Here is an 18,193-nt window from a genome sequence, read left to right as displayed (position 1 = left end):
ATCCCATTTATTTTGTTAAAATAAGTAACACCAACAGTTGCTTTTCATGAAACATAAGATCTTAAACTAATGTTAATGTACTCAAGAAGAAAAAAATTCTGTACCAAGTTTTAGTACTGTAGGTCCATAGGAAACTTCCTTTTCTTTTCTTTTTTTCTGTACAAAATGTGATTTGCAACAAACTTCCACAACACATATTTGGTCCTGGTGTGTATAAGTACAAGCCTTTAGTCATGTCATTATTTCTGCTTCTTTCTATCTTGCTCTGGGTCTTGACACAGGGATTGTGCTATTTCCTCTTCAAGGAACAGTCACACTCTTCAACTTAATGTTGTTATGAACTGTCCCAAGTTGACAGATGGATATTTGGAAACTAATGGTTATGACAGGCTGTATATAACAGAACGTGCTGTGTAAGTTCTCAGGTCCTGGTTGCGCATTAGTCATGTCAGTCACACATGCAGGTTTATTATCTGCAGCACGATGAATCTGTTATTATGCTGCACCTTCATTTTCTGGCCTTGATTCAGAGAAATACATTTTTACTGATAGTAGCACCGCGGTAATACACTCTCACTGCAGAATGCACCCCCTTGCATTTTCTCTCTCTTGCTCATCCTCATTTCTTATTTCTCTGTCAGCACTTTTCTGTGTTCCCAGCAAAGTTTGTCGGTAATCGGAACCCACTTGATATCAATAAATCTGATTAAAAACAAAAAATTCCCTTTCAACTGGGTCATGGTGCTCACATAGCTGTCATGTCCTTCTTCATACTTGCTGTGGAGTCACACAATCTCTGTAATGTTTTCAACTGTTTCTGGGATTTAGCACACTGTATTACTGAAGCTACTGTAGGTGGCGCTGTGTTAGACTATGACCAGAAACATTCTTACTGCTTTATCAACACATTTGGTGTTAATAACCTTAAAAACTAAAAAAATTAAGTAAAATAAAACCAGTTTAATTTAACCTGATGTTCTCAAATAACTAAAACTCAAGCTGAAAGAAAAAAAAAAAAAAAAAAAACTAAACTATATGGACATTTAGAAAACCCAATAAAAATTACTAAAACACAACAAAATTACTAGGGTTAAAATGTTTTATTAAATTAAAATGATTAGCATGAAAGTATATCTCAAAAATTGATAATAATAATAAAAACATAGAATATGTCTAAATACTTAAATAATAAATTATTTGCCAGCAAAACTAGTTTACTGTTTTTCATTATTCAGCTTCATCTTATGCACCTGTAGATTAACTGGATAAAAATAAATTAATTTTCTCAGACATTACCAGTAAACCTGAAAGAGACATGCTTTTGCTGATATATTTGCATTTGTTTTGTTATTTGTTTAATCTAAAATCTACATTGAGAAATGCTGCTTAACTCCATGAAGCCTGAACCAGAAGGACACCGATGTCAAATCTAATATAAATGTTTTATTTTCTCTCCCTCCTATCTCTGTCTGTCTAGGAACCTTGGGAAATCTGGATTGAGAGTTTCATGCCTCGGTCTGGGTGAGTACTGCATCATATCAAAAAAAGATATTTCCATATGCTGTATGTTTTTGGTGCAGTAAATCAGCAGATAGAAGCAGAGACAGTTTTTGCAGAGTTTGTTTCTGTTAAACAGTTCATTAATCATGACACCATGCTGACTCTCTCTAGCATTTTCCCTCTTTCACAAACAAACACATACACATACACACACACATACATACACACACACACACACACACACACACACACACACACACACACACACGCACACACACACACACACACAAAAAGAGGGACTGGGATTTGAACAGTGGGATATATGAACGCAATTACAAAAGCTGAACTCCAGTAACCGGAGTGGGCCAGTCAGCTTCGGTACCTCCGAGACGACAAAAGGCAGACTCAGCTTTCAGAGTGAAGCAGGCCAACGCTACAGGGACTCCATATGCTTGTGTGTGTCCTTTAAAATATGAGCACTACCGTGTATGCATGTTATTAAATATAAAAATATCCAGGAAGATAAATAGCTCAGAATGCAATGCTCATGTAGGAGATACAGGTTTGAATCAGGCCTGTGTTTGGACATAATCCCATACTTCTTTCTCTCTCTCTCACCTGTATGTCAATAAAAAAGTGACAGAGCCCAAAATAAAACAAGTTTGCTTACAACTGGTGTGTAGCAGGGAAAAATATTGCTGCTTGGTAGAGTTGTATTTAGACATATTTTAATAAAAGTATAAAGGGATGATCTGTTTCGGGAGAGTGACTCATAATGAAACCAGTCCTGAATAGTGGCTCAGTGAACAAATCTGAATGAATCATTTAGGTCAGTGGTTCTCAACTCCACTCCTCGGGACCCACTGCTCTGCATATTGTGCATGTCTCCCTTATTTAACACACCTGATTCAGATCATCAGCTCGTTAGGATAGTCTCCATGAAGTGAACTGAGTGTGTCAGATAAGAGAGAAATACAAAATGTGTTAGAGCAGTGGGTCCCGAGGACTGGAGTTGAGAACCACTGATTTAGGTGAACAAATTGGTGAACGTGTAAATTAGACTTTTTTTATTTTGTATGTTTTTTTTTATATATATACGGATCAGCTAAGTAAATGAATCAGTGACAAGCTTTGTAATGTAACAATAGTTGCCAAGTCCTCATATTTAGCCAATTTTAGGCAATTTTAGGCAAAAAATTGCATTGAAAAAATCACGGGTCGCATGTTGCAGTTTTATTTATTTATTTATTTATTTATTTATTTATTTATTTATTTTTTGGTGGGGGGGGGGGGGGGGGGGGGCTTATTAAAGCTCCCCTTTAGTTCTTCTGTCTTGTTTTATTGTCCTTTTCCATCTCCATAACTAGCTTGCAGGAGTTTGGAGGATAGTGTGTGCACTCCTAGTGTGTGCACTCCTGCTTTATTGCAATTTGATAATTTAAAAAAAATAACTTCTGATTTTGCTCTCGTAACTCCAAATGTTTTCAGTTTACTATGTTGCAGGCTCATTTATTGACAATAAACATAACCTATTACTATTAACGCAGTATGTTTATTGCTGTAAAAATAAACAATTAAATAATCAAAGTTCATGAGCCCTGTAACACATCAGCTGAGTTAATTAGTGACATGCTCAGTGTAACTTGTCATTTATTTTTATGAAATAAGCAGAATAATAAAAAAAAAAAAAAAAAAAAAACGTCTCCATAAACGTCTCGTGTCTGAAGGATGCATTGAAAAAACACCAACTTGTTGGCCAGCTACAGCCTCTGACATCACTACCAGCGACTATAAACAGGCACCGGGAGAACAAGTCATTCACTTCTTTGTCTGAATCTTGCACCCGAAGCATGGCAGGGAGCTAGAGGACACAGTGCCTCGTTCCCTACTCAGGGAATCTTGGATACATTCGTAACCTGAGACATTCCCTTTCAAGGGAACTTCAAATTGTGTCCTCTAGGGGGCACTATGGGGAACAGTATACCCACGCCGTCATGCTGAGGGAAGTGCAGACCAGAATCATGGCGAGCACTTAGTACCAACTCTACCATTACTATGGGAGTTGCCCCTGGGACATTTAGACAGCTGTCTGTGACAGTACCCCTTACGGCCAAAGGCCTAAGCTACATACCCAACTTAATTGTTAGGGCCTCGGCCCAGGGTAGAGCTGAAGGCTTGGAAACAGGAAAGATTCCTTTAAAGGGATACGGCTAAGAACCTAGCATTTTCTACCAAGTCTTGCCTGTCATACAAGGACTATCGCTAGCTTAAGCATAAGCTTGCTGAAAGAGCTGTCTCAACAGTTCCTGTGGAGTGGCGCCCAAAATGAATGGGGCTTTTACCAACTCAAGAAAGGGCACGAAGCAACTGCGCGAAGCCTTCACCATAGGATATTAGAAAGGACGCAGAATACTAGCGTGAGAACTTACCACAGTGGGGATTTCAGAAAGTGTGCAAAGACTTCACGTGCACACTTACCATAGCATGGATTTTCAAATACTGTTCTAAGGAGGGACTCTCATGGCACTCATAGATGGAATGTCTATGAGTCATCAGCGTGATCTATGGAAACAATACTGGAACGCTCTGGGGAAAAAACTGAGAACTCAGTCTCATATGAAAGGAGAACTCCGAGCTCAGAGTAGCGCACTCATATGCGACCCTTTTTCAAAAAAGGGGAGCGCTACTAAACTACCATGAGAATCGCCCAAATAGCTGCTCATCTTGAGGGAAGAGATGCTTGAAGTGTATAAATACACACTGGCTGAATGAATCCCAAGGAACCAATGTCTAATCACCTCAAGAAAAGGATGAGGTGGAGCGCGTAACCCTGACTGTACAGAAATTCAGAGTCTTGCGTGCACACTTATCACTTATGTGGATTTTAGAAAGTGTGCAAAGTGTTCACGTGCACACTGACCACCATGTTTTTTTTAAAAGTACACAAAGCTTAGCGTGTGTACCTAAAGGTTCCTAAGCATCGCAGATGTGCTGAATCGCACGGGAGAGGGGAGCATCACCTGAGGCAGCATATACAAGAAGACTTCTGTAACTGCCACCTCCACTTCACGCTAGATACGACAGCATCACTAAGCACCCAGAAGACCCCTCAGGGTGACCTGGCCAGACATCCATGAAATTCCCTGCAGTGCTGTGCCAGGCCTGATGATCAAGGAGGAGAAACCTGTGATCTCAGCCACCTAATACCGGAACATGAAGCCGGATGGCTGGTGCTTAGTAAACACTGTAATTGAGCACTGCAAAGGAAACTCACAGAATGTATTAGTAGACACATAACCACAAGCAATTTAATACACATAAGTGTATACAGAGAGGTTTACATACTCACCCACCCTCCTGCACTGGAGCCCCGCTCAAGGCCTAATGGTTAGAGAGTCAGTCTCACAATCGAAGGGTTGTGAATTTGAGTCTCAGGCTGGCAGGAATTGTAGGTGAGGGGAGTGCATGTACATTGCTCTCTCCACCCTCAATACCATGACTGAGGTGCTCTTGAGCAAGGCACCGAACCCCAACTGCTCCCCTGTGACGTGGCATAAATGGCTGCCCACTGCTCTGGGTGTGTGTTCACTGCTGTGTGTGTGCACTTTGGATGGGTTAAAAGCAGAGCACAAATTCTGAGTATGGGTCACCATACTTGGCCCTATGTCATGTCATGTCATATCACTTTCACTTTTCACTTTCAAAAACACTATAGGTCAAGTATAGGAGACTTTTATGCAAGAGGTTTCCACCTAACCTCGATCAGGTGGAAAGCTGGTCATTACAGGGGAATTAGGAAGGGGAGGATAAAAGCAGAAGTAAAAAAAAGGGAATGAGAAGTTAGGGGAAACAGGTCAATTTAGCTCAAAGGGAATCATTTAAGATTTTAAAGGGAATTTGAACAGAATCACTGTTTCACGGCTGTTCACGGAGACGCCCTGCGATTCAGTGAACTAGCCGTTTAACATCAAATCTGCGCTGGATACTAATATCCAAACTATAGTGAAACACTATTAATTAGCACAGTAACAAGATCGGCAGTTTAAGACATTAACTTGTAAGCACAAAACACAAGATACTTCTCTTTTCAATATGAATAAGGCTTTATTAGATAAATCTAAGACATAAACTAATCTAACACATAAACGCACGCACACACACATTCACACAAGTTGCAGGAAGATCGAAAGTTAGGGAAAGATGAGTTTAAGAGAATGGAAATATGGAATCCCAAGTTTACAGCAATACGTTAAATTGCATAGACACGAACAACCATCAATCACGTAATTAGCGCTCGCACTGAGTTCCTCAATGGGGTTAAAATTATATTAGATACACCAGCACAACAAATATCTGGGAATACGTTGCCTTCATTTGCTTTGAAAGGGGTATCCCGGTGTCGCTGATTGGCTGGAAGTTCAGTAGTGGCTGAAGTGACGTCTTGGGGACCCCGTGCTTGGGCATTGGCTGAAGCTGGAGTTGTGTGGCTGGTTGGAGTTCAAACGCGCAGACGAGGTCGACGTTACAAAACTTAACTCAGAACACGAAACTCTCAAACGGAAAAGAAAAGAAATAAAGTTTGACGAGACTAGGTTGTGTTCCTTCTCATCGTGGCATAGCAGCAGCAGGCAGGCACGCTGGAACCGCGCTCAAAGAACAATGATGACTAACCGCATGGCTAGATGCTACAAGCTAAAGCTAGGTAGCAAAGCTACAAGCTAAAAGCTAAGAGCAGGCATGACTGATAGCATGAGCAAGGCTGGAACTAAAAGCAGACTAAAAGCAAAATTTCATGGTGTCCAAAGTATTTAAACTTCCTTGTTGGCCACCCCTCAAATGTTGCCTTGACCAATCAGATATGGTCTTGGGTCTGGGGTATCATAAATCATTTGTTTATCTTACCAAGCATGTGGTTCTTGCCTCACAGGGTCTAATTTTGGACATGATTCCTATAACATGATTATGATATATTTTACAAATAAATGATTGTCAGGACAATATCAAGCAAGAAAATTTGATTATAGCAATACTAGACATGACTATGTATCCTATAGTTATCAAAAGACATACACAATAAGTGATTATACATGATAGTCAAATGTGTGGGTTACACATAAATGAATATGGAGTTAAGCAATGGAACGATTCATTTATAAGTCTTTTTGAGTTCATTCTGGTCCATGTATAATGTACAAAAAGCAGTTTCTTTGCCATTCTCTGGCAAAGGGACTTTTCTGTGAAGACAAAGGTTTAAAGCCCTTCCCCCTTAGGAATTTCAGTCTGGTTCTTCTGGGTGGGGGGAAGTCAATGCAAGTATTTAACTTGATCTCCTGGGTTTACATGTGATGTCCAGCGTTGCATTTCAATCACGAACAATAAATTTGACAATCTCTTCTTCGAATTAAAATTGTCAATAATTGTTCTATTGGTGTTAATGTTGAAAGCTGTTGTGTGAACAAGTTGGTTGGTTGGTTATCTTGCTTGGTTCTTGTGGCACTAGAATTGATTTATGACTTCCTGAGGAGTTCGGCTATCGTTTCAATGCACACAGCTCTGATAGACTCTTTAATTTGTCTGGTTCGACTCATTTCTGCTACAGAAGATTCCTCGGTATCACTCTGATTCGGAAAAAAAATTCTGCCTCGCCTGAATAACATCTGCCAGGTTCATCCACAGACGTCTCTCAGCTCCCACCATGGCCACCCTAGTCCCACACATGGCAGTGGCGGCCTGCTTGGTAGCATGGAGAGAGGTCCATGATGCGGCGCGGCTACCTGATCAGGAGGAAGGCCCTTGCCTCCATCCAGGTCTCTTAGCAGATCAGCCGGATATGCTTGAAGCACCACCATCGTATGTAACAAAGCCACAGCCTGACCTGCTGCTGCGTATACCTTGCCATCTAAGCCAGATGAATTTCTCAAGGGGTTTAGATGGCAAAGAGGGAGCTTAAGAGAGGATGTCTCCCCCTAGCTCTTTCTACAGGGGGCATCCCCTCATATGGCGCTTCCGCGCATCACCTCAATGTCGGCAGATTTACACTAATTTACTATAGCCTCAGCCTCAGCTTCTTCACCATCCTCAAATATCTCCTGCTTTCCCTGGGTAAAAAACCAGCAGAGCACTAACCTTAGTATCAGATAGTGTTAAAGATATAACATCATCCTCACGAGGCTCTCTCTCGTCCGACGTCAGAGGCTGTAGCTGGCCAAAAATTTGGTTTTTGATTTTTCAATGTATGCTTCAGACACGGGTCACAAGTGACAGTGAAAGTGAAAGTGACGTGACATTCAGTCAAGTATGGTGACCCATACTCGGAATTTGTGCTCTGCATTTAACCCATCCGAAATGCACACACACAGAGCAGTGAACACACACACACACTGTGAACACACACCCGGAGCAGTGGGCAGCCATTTATGCTACGACGCCCGGGGAACAGTTGGGGGTTGCTCAAGGGCACCTTAAGTTGTGGTATTGAGGGTGGAGAGAGCACTGTACATGCACTCCCCCCACCCACAATTCCTGCCGGCCCGATACTCGAACTCACAACCCTTCTATTGCGAGTCTGACTCTCTAACCATTAGTGTCTAACCACTGAAAGGGAACAATTTCATTGCTATGTATATTGGGTCACCATGTGATATATGATGTAAATCATAAGTCCTGAAGTTAAACCATTTAAGAATCACTGATCTAAAACATCCTGTACTCTTTGTTTCTAAAAAATATTTATACACAATCAAGAACATAAATGATTTTCAGGCAAATCCTGTTCACTTTATAATTGCATTTCTTTTAATAAAGCTATTTTGTGTAGAGTGTTTTCAAGTGAATCGGCCCCCTTTTGTCACTTAGATGACTAAGAGGAAATTGCTTAATTTAACCTGAAATCTAATGTGAACAGCAAAAACATGCAGATTGTATTTGACTGAAAACAGCAAAGGTGTATTGGTCACCATAATTTTGCCAAGTAAGACATGTTCAACATTACTGTCCAAAAATATAGACTAAACTCAATCCCTGCCCATAAAGCTATCCTACCCATAATTTATTCCTAAAATCAGTGTGAAATGATAGCTGATTAACAAGGGTTCAGAAGCACCTAACCCTGATCGTAAGCCTAAAAAAATAGATATTTCATGAAAAGTTATCCCAAAATTCTGAGTGGTTAATTGGAATGTCGTTCCATGATCAACAAAGATGTTGATCCAGGAACATGTTTGGTGAAATCACAGTCACCTAGTCATATTACAGCCCTGTGTGACAAACTGATGGCTCGTATGCTGTGTCACATCTGTATTTATCACAGCGCACACCAGACAGGTCGAGGTGATAGTGCTGTCACGTCTGCCTCAACAACAGGTTAAGAATATCTTATGTAACTCTGATTTTTCCAATCAAACACTTGAGAAAGACAGGAGGATATCTGACTCTTGTAGAGAAGGAACATAATGAGTTAAATATAGAAAGAGGCAGGTTAAGTGTGTAGCAGAAAGACTGTGTGAATTTGTTTGGAGAACACGGGAGGAAACTCACCTCACCACCTTATTTTACAATAGACTATAAACTTACATAAATCTGTCTAAATGTTTCTGTGACGAATAAATACTGCCCTAAATTGCTCAATTAAATGTTCTTATAGTTGATGTGTTGTTGTTCTTTTTTTGTTGAAAAAAAAAAAAACTGTATATTACCCAGTATCAACAGGGTTTTTACATTTTGTGTAGGTAACTAGAAGATATTTAACTTCTTTAAATTGTGTATTTTCAAAGAGCTTTTTCCAGTTTCAGAAATGATTCATTGGCAGTTTGTCACAAGCAGTTTATGCTTCAAATTCAAGCAAGAAGATGTGTAACTAAATATGAATTATTATACGCCAGTAGAGTCAATGTTACAGGAATAGATTCTGTGGATGAATATGATAGTTGGACTTGACAGACGTAGCTGTCTGGGAGAATTTTTGTATGAGCAAAATTGAGAGCAGCCACCCAGGAAGCCGTCTCATGCAAAGGTCAGCATGCTGCCATCTGGCTATCTCCCATAATGCCACAAGTGCACAAATCTGGTGCTACTACACCAATGTTTAGGCAGGGAGCATGCTCATAGATGGCTGCCCTCCGCGGATCCTGCCAAACTACATTAAGCAAAGCGGGAGAAAATTTCAACACTCTGACAGCTTCTCAAATTCTCCATGACTCTGCAGAGCAGATCAGACGAGCTAGTAGAGCATGTTATTAAAAGCGTACCCCATCAAAAATAAGTTCTCACATAATTTCTCTTAATCAAGAGAAAATGTAATTTACTGGCATTGAAATGAAGGTTCTGTAGTCTATTAGTTTTCTTGGTGGAATGAATGTGTATGTGTAGATGTGGTAACCCAGCTATATTCAATTTTAAGTTCAGTGATTCTGTGTGTCGTGAAACCATAATTGTTTTATGAACATTCACAAACAGCATCGCAATTTTATGTTGTTTGAAATACATTTAGAAGAATAGTTTCTCATTTGTTTGACATGTAAACAATATCTAATTTTCTTGGGCACAATGCATAAGATAAAATGCGGTAAAATCTGTATTCATTCCATTTAAATTGATATACACATTTCATTCTGTATAATTTAGTGTCAACAACCAGCACAAGTTTTGAAGATTGTGGCTGTGCATTTATGATGTAATAGGGAAATGAATACAAATATCAAATAAAACAAAACAGTGCTCATATGCATGTTCGGTAGAATCTTGCTGTGGAGAAAGCCACTGAATGAATATGCTAGAGTAAAGTGTACACTATTTACATACTGCATGTTAAGTTAAGGAATGGTTCACCCAAAAATTATTCTGTTATCATTTTCTGACCCTCATATTTAACCTGTATAAGTTTCTTTCTTCTGTTGAGCACAAAAGAAGATATTTTGGAGATTGTTATTAAGCAAACTATTGTTTTTTTTTTTTTTTTTACATAGTTAAAGGGGACCTTCAGCTGTTATTCTCCAAAATGTCTTATTTTGTGTTCAGCAGAAGGAAAAAGCTCATACAGGTTTGGAACAATTTGAGGGTAAGTAAATGATAAATGTAATTTTACATTTATGACTGAACTGTTCCTTTAAGCACTGAGTTACATCATTCTGCAGAAAAAAAAAAAAAAACACACTCCAGGTCAGCCGTGAGTGCATTATTGATTAGGTTTAGATATGCAAGATGTAGTAGTAGGCCTTTCTGAGCTCAAAAAAGACTTGGGGATATTAGCAATTCCCTAATGTAGTGCAGTCAAAGCTAATGAGAGGAGGAAATGAGAACAAAGAAGTTATCCAATTCTCTGTATTTCTCTCAGCGTTTCTCTTTCACTTTTACTTCTGTTCCCAGGTTTTTTGTTCCTTGTTGCCATCAGCTGATTGATTGAATCTGAGAGGTTTTGCCATTTGGATGTTGTTGTAAAGTGGTTTGTAAAGTAAATTCAGGGGGTTGTCTCTAAGCGATAAGACCATGAGTATGTGTGTGCTTTTGTGTATACCCAAAAATAAAACTTTTGATTCTTTCTTACATTGGGCTTTGAAACATTTCCCACACCCTGAGGAGAGAGCCTACTCACCTCAAAACGTCACTCATAAAAAAGTTTCACAGGTTCAGAAATATTTATTTCTGTAAACACCTCAGAATTTCATCACTGTAAAAGTTTTGTCATTCCGCTGCTCTTGTAACCACGTCCCTCGGGCTAAGGTTAAACAGACTTGAAGTGCAATACATCAATTATTATTATTATTATTATTATTTTAATAATAAATGTTTCTAGATCACCATATCAGCATATTATAATGATTTCTTGAGGCTCATGTAACACTGTGTAAACTTGAAACTAAACTGCTAAAAATTCAGCTTTGCAATAACAGAAATTAAATGTCAATAAAATGTCCTACTATGATCCTACACCAGCAGTAATGAGCAGTGCTATCCCTGAGCAGCTATGGAATTCCCTATCAAGCTGATTTATTTAAACATATTATACCATATAAATATATTATACGCTTTTCTTAGCTTTACACTCACTATCTATGCAGCTTGGTAAATTGAGGCCCCCGAGGAGACAGGAGCTATTAGGTTGACCGCCACTGTTATGAGGTTTTTAGAACGGAGTATAAAACAGTAATCCATATATAATCCACATTAGCTGTGTATGGATCTGCCTAGCAGCAGGGGATCTGAATGTGATGTAGCATTCAGGAGCTCAGTCATGCCCAAGACTGATTCAAGGCAGGGTAAGGATCAATATGTTTGGCGTCAGACTGAGTTCCTGTGTTAATTAGATGAGAAACAACATACACAGGCATAAAGTATGAAATCCAGCCAATCGATTACCCTTGAATGACTTTGATTGATTCAGTTACCAATCTATATATTGTAAGACTATATGTTTAATCAGGAATGTTTGTTAACATTCACAAAAAAATTACCAAAAGCAATGTTTTACCATCTTTTTTAACATGTACTGTACCATAGTAGTATATATAAATATAAATGCAGCCCTTTTATTTGGGACACTAAAAATATATTGATCTTTCACGTGAGCTCTGAGTTTAAAGAGACTGTTATTGCAATGTATATTTTTGTGGGTGAAATCCAATCATTTCAGTGGGAATCCATGTGATTTGGAGTTTGACCAATGGAAACTTCTGTGTTTGAAAGTGACTTTTGTCCGAGCTTCACACATCTGTACACTGACAATTTTTTTTATTTTTTTTATTGCAGTATTATACCAAAATTGGTAACACCTTCAGTGCATATGAGAGAAGTCCATACTCAGTATTTAACTCTGGACTGTTTTCACTTAAGTTCATTCTCACGGGTCATTTTTCAAGGGTCATTTTGAAGGAACTCTCGACAAAGTCTTTATCTGAAAACCCATCAAAATTATTCAGGCTGCATGAAGAAAAAGAAATCGGACAGAGAAGGTTAACACCAGACTATTAACATTTTAAAGCTGAGACATCCCGGGTGCTGAAACAAAATACTAATGTACCTTGAGAGGAAGAGTGAGAGAGAGGAAGAGGATGCTTGGCATTAACAATGAGTTTCTGCACAGTCATGGTGACCTTATACATGCTGCCCAAAGCTGTGGTGTCAATCAGATGGATGATCTACTCAACTAGTCTGTTCAATTATAAATGCTGGGAGTATCAAGGTCAAGGTTATGAAATTGAACAGTTATTTCAGGATCTATTTGGATACAATTAGTTATTTTATTCAAATGCATCTGCAATCTGAAAAGCAAGTGCAAAGCATGTTTATATGTGTCCTCCTGTCAGCCTCTGCTTGTGAAATGTTGAGTTTGTTTGTGGGTGAAAGACTCTTATTGCTCAAAGCGCTGTCAGTCGTACCCATAAGTGACATGTTTGCTTTGCCTGTCATATATCTGACTTCTAGTGAGAGTTAATGTGCTCTCTTGTTTTCACATTTTCACTCTTGCCATCAGCACAATCCCTGCATGTCACTGACCCGCTGGCCTTCTCCCCCTCTTCTTTTCCTCTGAAAAATGACCTTGCCTCTTATATGCACATGACATTTCTATCCTTAGCTTAAGTTAAACACAATATAGAAACATATAGAATATAGCTATCTTATTTAGTGAGAAATTACCTTAACTTTAGGCTTCTGCAAGGATCACTTTTTTTTTTTTTTTTTTTATCAAGATAAGGATATTTACCCATAGAATGCGACTTCTGTCAGGGGTCCTTCTCCCTCTTGTCTCCCTAAATATGCATTTCTTTAGTGGAACACAAAGTGTTTTTTGTTTGTTTGTTTTTTAAAACAAGAAGAATATCGTATGCACTTCTTGTAATACAGTATAATGACAGTGACTGGGATTTTCAGCTTCTGAAATGTAACATAACAAAATAATAATCAGACAAACACCATAAAGTATCAGAAATGCGATTCATATGTCCATGTCAGTCAGTAGATTTCAGTGATGCACGGGCCAATGTATAAACAACCCGACCAACGTTTTCAACTAACCCGCACGTAACTCGGACCGCAAAAAAAAGAAAATGAAAATATTGTAACCGACCCGCTTTCTTGACCCGCATTTTTTTAAAGTAGTAAATGCTCATCGTACCGTCATTGTGCCAGAGACGTAGGGGTGCCGGGGGAGGGGGGGGTTGGTGCTGGGGGGAGCGGAATATTCCGTAGGGCTAACTCATTCTGTGGGGTCGCTCGCTCAACCCAGAATGGCTGGCTGGTTCGAAAATATGTGGAATAAGAGCTGCCTTCGACAATTTTTATTTTTTATTTTCTAGTCGACTGGTAGTTGTTAATTTAAGCCATTCGTGGACAAATCGCCCCTTTATATTAATTTAATTACTTAAATATAGCCTACAGGATAATAAGCGTTATGACCGCACGCATAATTACTTTAAAGCTTGCCACAAATTCAATTCGATTATGAATGTGTCTGAATTAGCTAGTAATTGTTTAGTAATAAACTGGTGTTTTCTGTGTTGCTGCAAAGATGAAGTTGACGATATGGACTCGCCATGAACGCCAGTGAGAAATGCACATTTCATATGGACTACATAATCAGAGAGTAGCCTATTCATTTTGGTTTGAATATTTTCGTTTAAAAGTAGACATTTCAAGCTTTCTGTAATATTTAGCCTATATTTCTCAAATCTGTGAGCACTACCTGAGTTTCGGTGCCGTCAAGTTTACATGCAATGCGAGTGATCGTGTAGGCGCCTCATTACATTGTCTGCTATTTATTTGCTTCTTATTTATTTAATACGGGCAATTCATTGTTAAAACATTTTTCAAACATTTTTCAAACATTTTTTAAGATACAATTTATACAAAAGGAAAATCAATAGTTCAACAGTCCTGCAGACTGAGCTCGTGCGTCATCTTCGCGCCAGTTATTCAGCCAATAAAGTGTAGGCCTATGTATTTTAAAATTGTGTCTAGTACTAAATACATTACAATATTAAGGTTTAATTAGCATCTTTATTATTTTCAAATGATCCAACCGTCCGCGACCCGAATATCATTAAAAATATTTTTGGATGACTAGTAACCGCGGGTAACTGCAAGCACCCGCTCATTTTGGATCAGCCCGAGGCATCACTGGTAGCTTTATGCAAAGAATAGATGCAAATTGGCAGACATGCGGGAAAAAAAGTAGTTTGTCCATTCATGAAAGATTCTTTCTTCATTTTTTTCAGTGAATCAAACATTTCATAGTTGGCCTGAAAAACTTGTTCATGAATCAGACTAATCAGGTTCTCAAGTTCAACTCAATGAAAAAGTAATATTGGAGGAGAATATTGAATATCATCAGTGAATAACAATGTAAACATCACCCCAAGCTATTGTACATCATCAGAATATAGCACATAAAACATTTGGATAGTTATTATGATAGTTTTAAGATCATTTGATGGTGCTTCTGCATCCTTTTTATAACTGTCAAAAAGACAAAACAATTTTTAAAGGTATTTCCTTTTGTGTTCAACAGAAGAAAGTAAATCATATTTGTTTGAAATAGAAATGCTACCCCCAGTGGAGTACTGGAGTACAAATGCCATCCATAACTGCTTTGCTTTCCTAAAACCACCTATTGGGACGTCTAGAAATAGAAAGATGATTGCTTATGTCAGCAGCATTTTGTAAAAGATTGCGAATAAATATAGGACAGCTTTACTTGACCCCACTGCAGCAGTGAGTGAGTGGGCAGGAATAAAGTTCTGATAATTCCACACGCTAAAATAGATTTCCATCCCTCATTAAAACTCATAGCGTAACAGCCTCAGAGCCGCATAACATTTCCCGTTATCTTGGTGCTTCATAAGCAATGTGCCGTAAATTTGGGGTCTTCTCCACTGTCAAACCACGGCAGTATTACATCTCTGAGTCAGACTGCAGCTGCTATTTATAAGCTCTGCTGGCTGAGCTTCTGTTCTGCTGGCCTGGATTTACAGCTCTTTGGAGTATTTTCTCTGAATCTGCAGCTGTTAGAAATAGGTAAAGCTTCTCCGCTGTAGGTTCTCACTTCTGGAGCGTGTAACTGGCTAAAAACAGCAGATCCATAATTCAGTTGCAGTGACAACCTAATTAGCCTGTGCTTTAGGAGAGATTGTGCATTTTCAAATGTCACGCTTTTTTATACATTTGAGGTTGAATAAACATTTTGAAGGTTTTGAGTATAACTCTTAAATATACATTTAAATGTTTCAGTCTAATGAAATGCACTGTAAATGTTAAAGGTAAAAGTGGATACAGTTTAGTAGACAGTAGGTTTTGCATTAAATGAACTAAGACAGTTATTATGCATGTGACCTTTACCACTTGGGAAATAGAGAGCAGCAGAATCTTGGTATATACAGTAAGAGCAAACTCACACACTGTAAAAAATGATTGTGATTTTAATAGTAAAAACTGTAAAATGCTATAGTAAAATCATGTTGTTTGGTTAGCTATACGTTTCAGTACTATAGACAGTGAATAACTGAAAATGCTGTCAAATGAACATTTATTGCATTACTACTGTATCAAGTGTGTTACCATGTTAGTGTTTGTGTGAATGAAAAATACAATGTTATTTGAAATGAATTGCATTGAAACAATTAAAAAGGATTGTTTGTGCATTGTCGTTCAAAATATGTAAGACCTTTGTTCATCATTGGAACACAAATTGAGGCTCAGAAACCTAGCAAGGAGTTAAAATGTTAAAATAATCCATGTGACATGAGTTTTACGAGAATGCTTTTTGTGCACAAAGAATAAAAAAAAAGTTTTTTAACAACTTTATTCAACAATTTGTCTCCTCCGCATCACCCTATAGCACCATTTTAGAGAGTATCACATACGTAAACAATGTATGCTGTTTTGTGTCAGCAGAACAGATACGCTGTTTACGTTGTTCACGATTTGATCTGAATGTAAACAATGGCTCCACGTACATTGCGTATGTTGTTTACGTAATGTAATTACGTTATACTCTCCAAAATGGTGCTATAGGGTGACGTGGAGGAGCCAAATTCTTGAATAAAGTCATTTTTTTCTTTTCTTTGCACACAAAAACATATTCTCGTACCACTGATGTCACATGTACGGTGCCTGTAAGGTGACATGGTCAGTTCACTTAGTTTTGTTGTAGCCACGAAATATTAATTTAAGGGCATGTCATATTAACTCATGGGAACGTGATACTATGTCATGCTCAGTAGATCAATTGGATGTCGATCCCTCAACATAGCCTGGAAATGATCTCGTGGCCACGACATAATTTCAGGTTTCCACGAGTCAATATGGCGTTCCCTTAAATTAATATATTGTGGCCACAAAATATTATCGTGTTCCCACAAGTTTTTATATTGTGGCCACGACAAAATTAATTGAACCGACCATGTCTCCTTTTGTACGATGCTAGGGGCACAGTACACATGGATTATTTTAACAATCTCCTTGTTATGTTTCCATGCCTTGATCGTGTTAGGATCGTTGCTGTATATGGGATGTTCAGAAAGCTCAAAAATATTGTAATTTGTGTTCAGAAGATGAAAGAAAGTCTTACAGGTTTGGAACAACAAGAAGTTGAGTAATTAATGACAGACTTTTCATTTTTGGGTGAACTATCCCTTTAAGTTTGAAATTATTCCTATATATAAGCTGTGGAATTGCCATAGTGTTATGCGGCAAGCCATAATTTATATTAATGTCATTGGAAAATTACTTTTTAAAGCTTCTTTGAGTTAAGTATGGCACAACTGGTCATTATTTGCAGCATTATTATTTTGCATTTGGCATCCCATAATTTATATGTTTAGCCGCAGCATACATGCAAAGTAATGTAGAGCATTGTGGAGAATTGTTTTGACAATACAGAAAACACAAATGAGCCGGTTTTCCCTGGTCCCCTGCTTTTTGCTCTCTAAGTTATAATCATAAACAGTCATTTAATGAGACCACATGCTTTTACAATATCACAATTCAATACAAAATATTATTTTTCTTTTTCATTTACAGGCACATGGGTGACATTTGGAGGACAGATTTCAGATGAAGTAAGTGAGAACTGTTCCGCTTCACTGCACTTACCTGAAGCAATGAAAGTATTACAATGTGAAAATAACAGCCAGAGTGACAAGAAAAGCCTCCAGATGGCAAATGCATGTATGTGTGAGTACACATGAGGCAAAATACCCTGACATTTTGTTCTCAAAGTTGTGTAAATCGTACAAGCACACAGACGCAGATGTTGTGGAAGGGACAGTCACGTCAAACTGGAGGACAAGCGGGGATGATAATTTGCTTCTGAGGGCATGCAAGTTTATATAAAACAGCCTGCTGTCCTTCTGCCTCGATGGAAGGGTTAAAATGTCCTCAGTCTCTCTGGTCAGACAGCCCCTTCCTTTCTGTGCTGGTTGTCAGGAGATAGAGCATGAAATGTTGGAATCGTCACCCCATCCTAAATATGAGCACACACACACAGTTTTCACCTCCCCACGGCAGTGGAATGACTCAGCGTCCTGTCATCTGAGTCGATCTGACTGGACTCCTAGCGTAGAGTGACAGGGCAGTTTGTTTCTCTGCCGTCTTAAGGGATTTGCTTTCTCTGAGGCATTGAAGTGTCAGTGGGCAACATCTGAATCAAGCATTTATCTTAGCACTTTGTGTGAGTAACACTCTCGGAGTGTAAGAGTGTGTG

General features: G+C 38.6%; 1 protein-coding gene across 4 annotated transcripts in view; it reads left to right on the top strand.

The window, feature by feature from the left end:
• Positions 1–18,193, top strand: part of LOC127977820 (voltage-gated potassium channel subunit beta-1-like) — a 133,081-nt gene that overhangs the window by 72,524 nt on the left and 42,364 nt on the right. For all 4 annotated transcript variants that reach the window (XM_052582961.1, XM_052582958.1, XM_052582959.1 and 1 more), the window contains 2 exons: positions 1,478–1,521; positions 17,512–17,549. In XM_052582961.1, the coding sequence (XP_052438921.1) occupies positions 1,478–1,521; positions 17,512–17,549 (82 nt within the window). The remainder of the gene's footprint in view (positions 1–1,477; positions 1,522–17,511; positions 17,550–18,193) is intronic.

This window comes from Carassius gibelio, chromosome B18 (assembly GCF_023724105.1).
Source record: "Carassius gibelio isolate Cgi1373 ecotype wild population from Czech Republic chromosome B18, carGib1.2-hapl.c, whole genome shotgun sequence".
NCBI classification, from domain to species: domain Eukaryota; kingdom Metazoa; phylum Chordata; class Actinopteri; order Cypriniformes; family Cyprinidae; genus Carassius; species Carassius gibelio.
The sequence above is the reverse complement of the archived record's forward strand: the minus strand, read 5'-3'. Positions and strand labels throughout refer to the sequence as shown.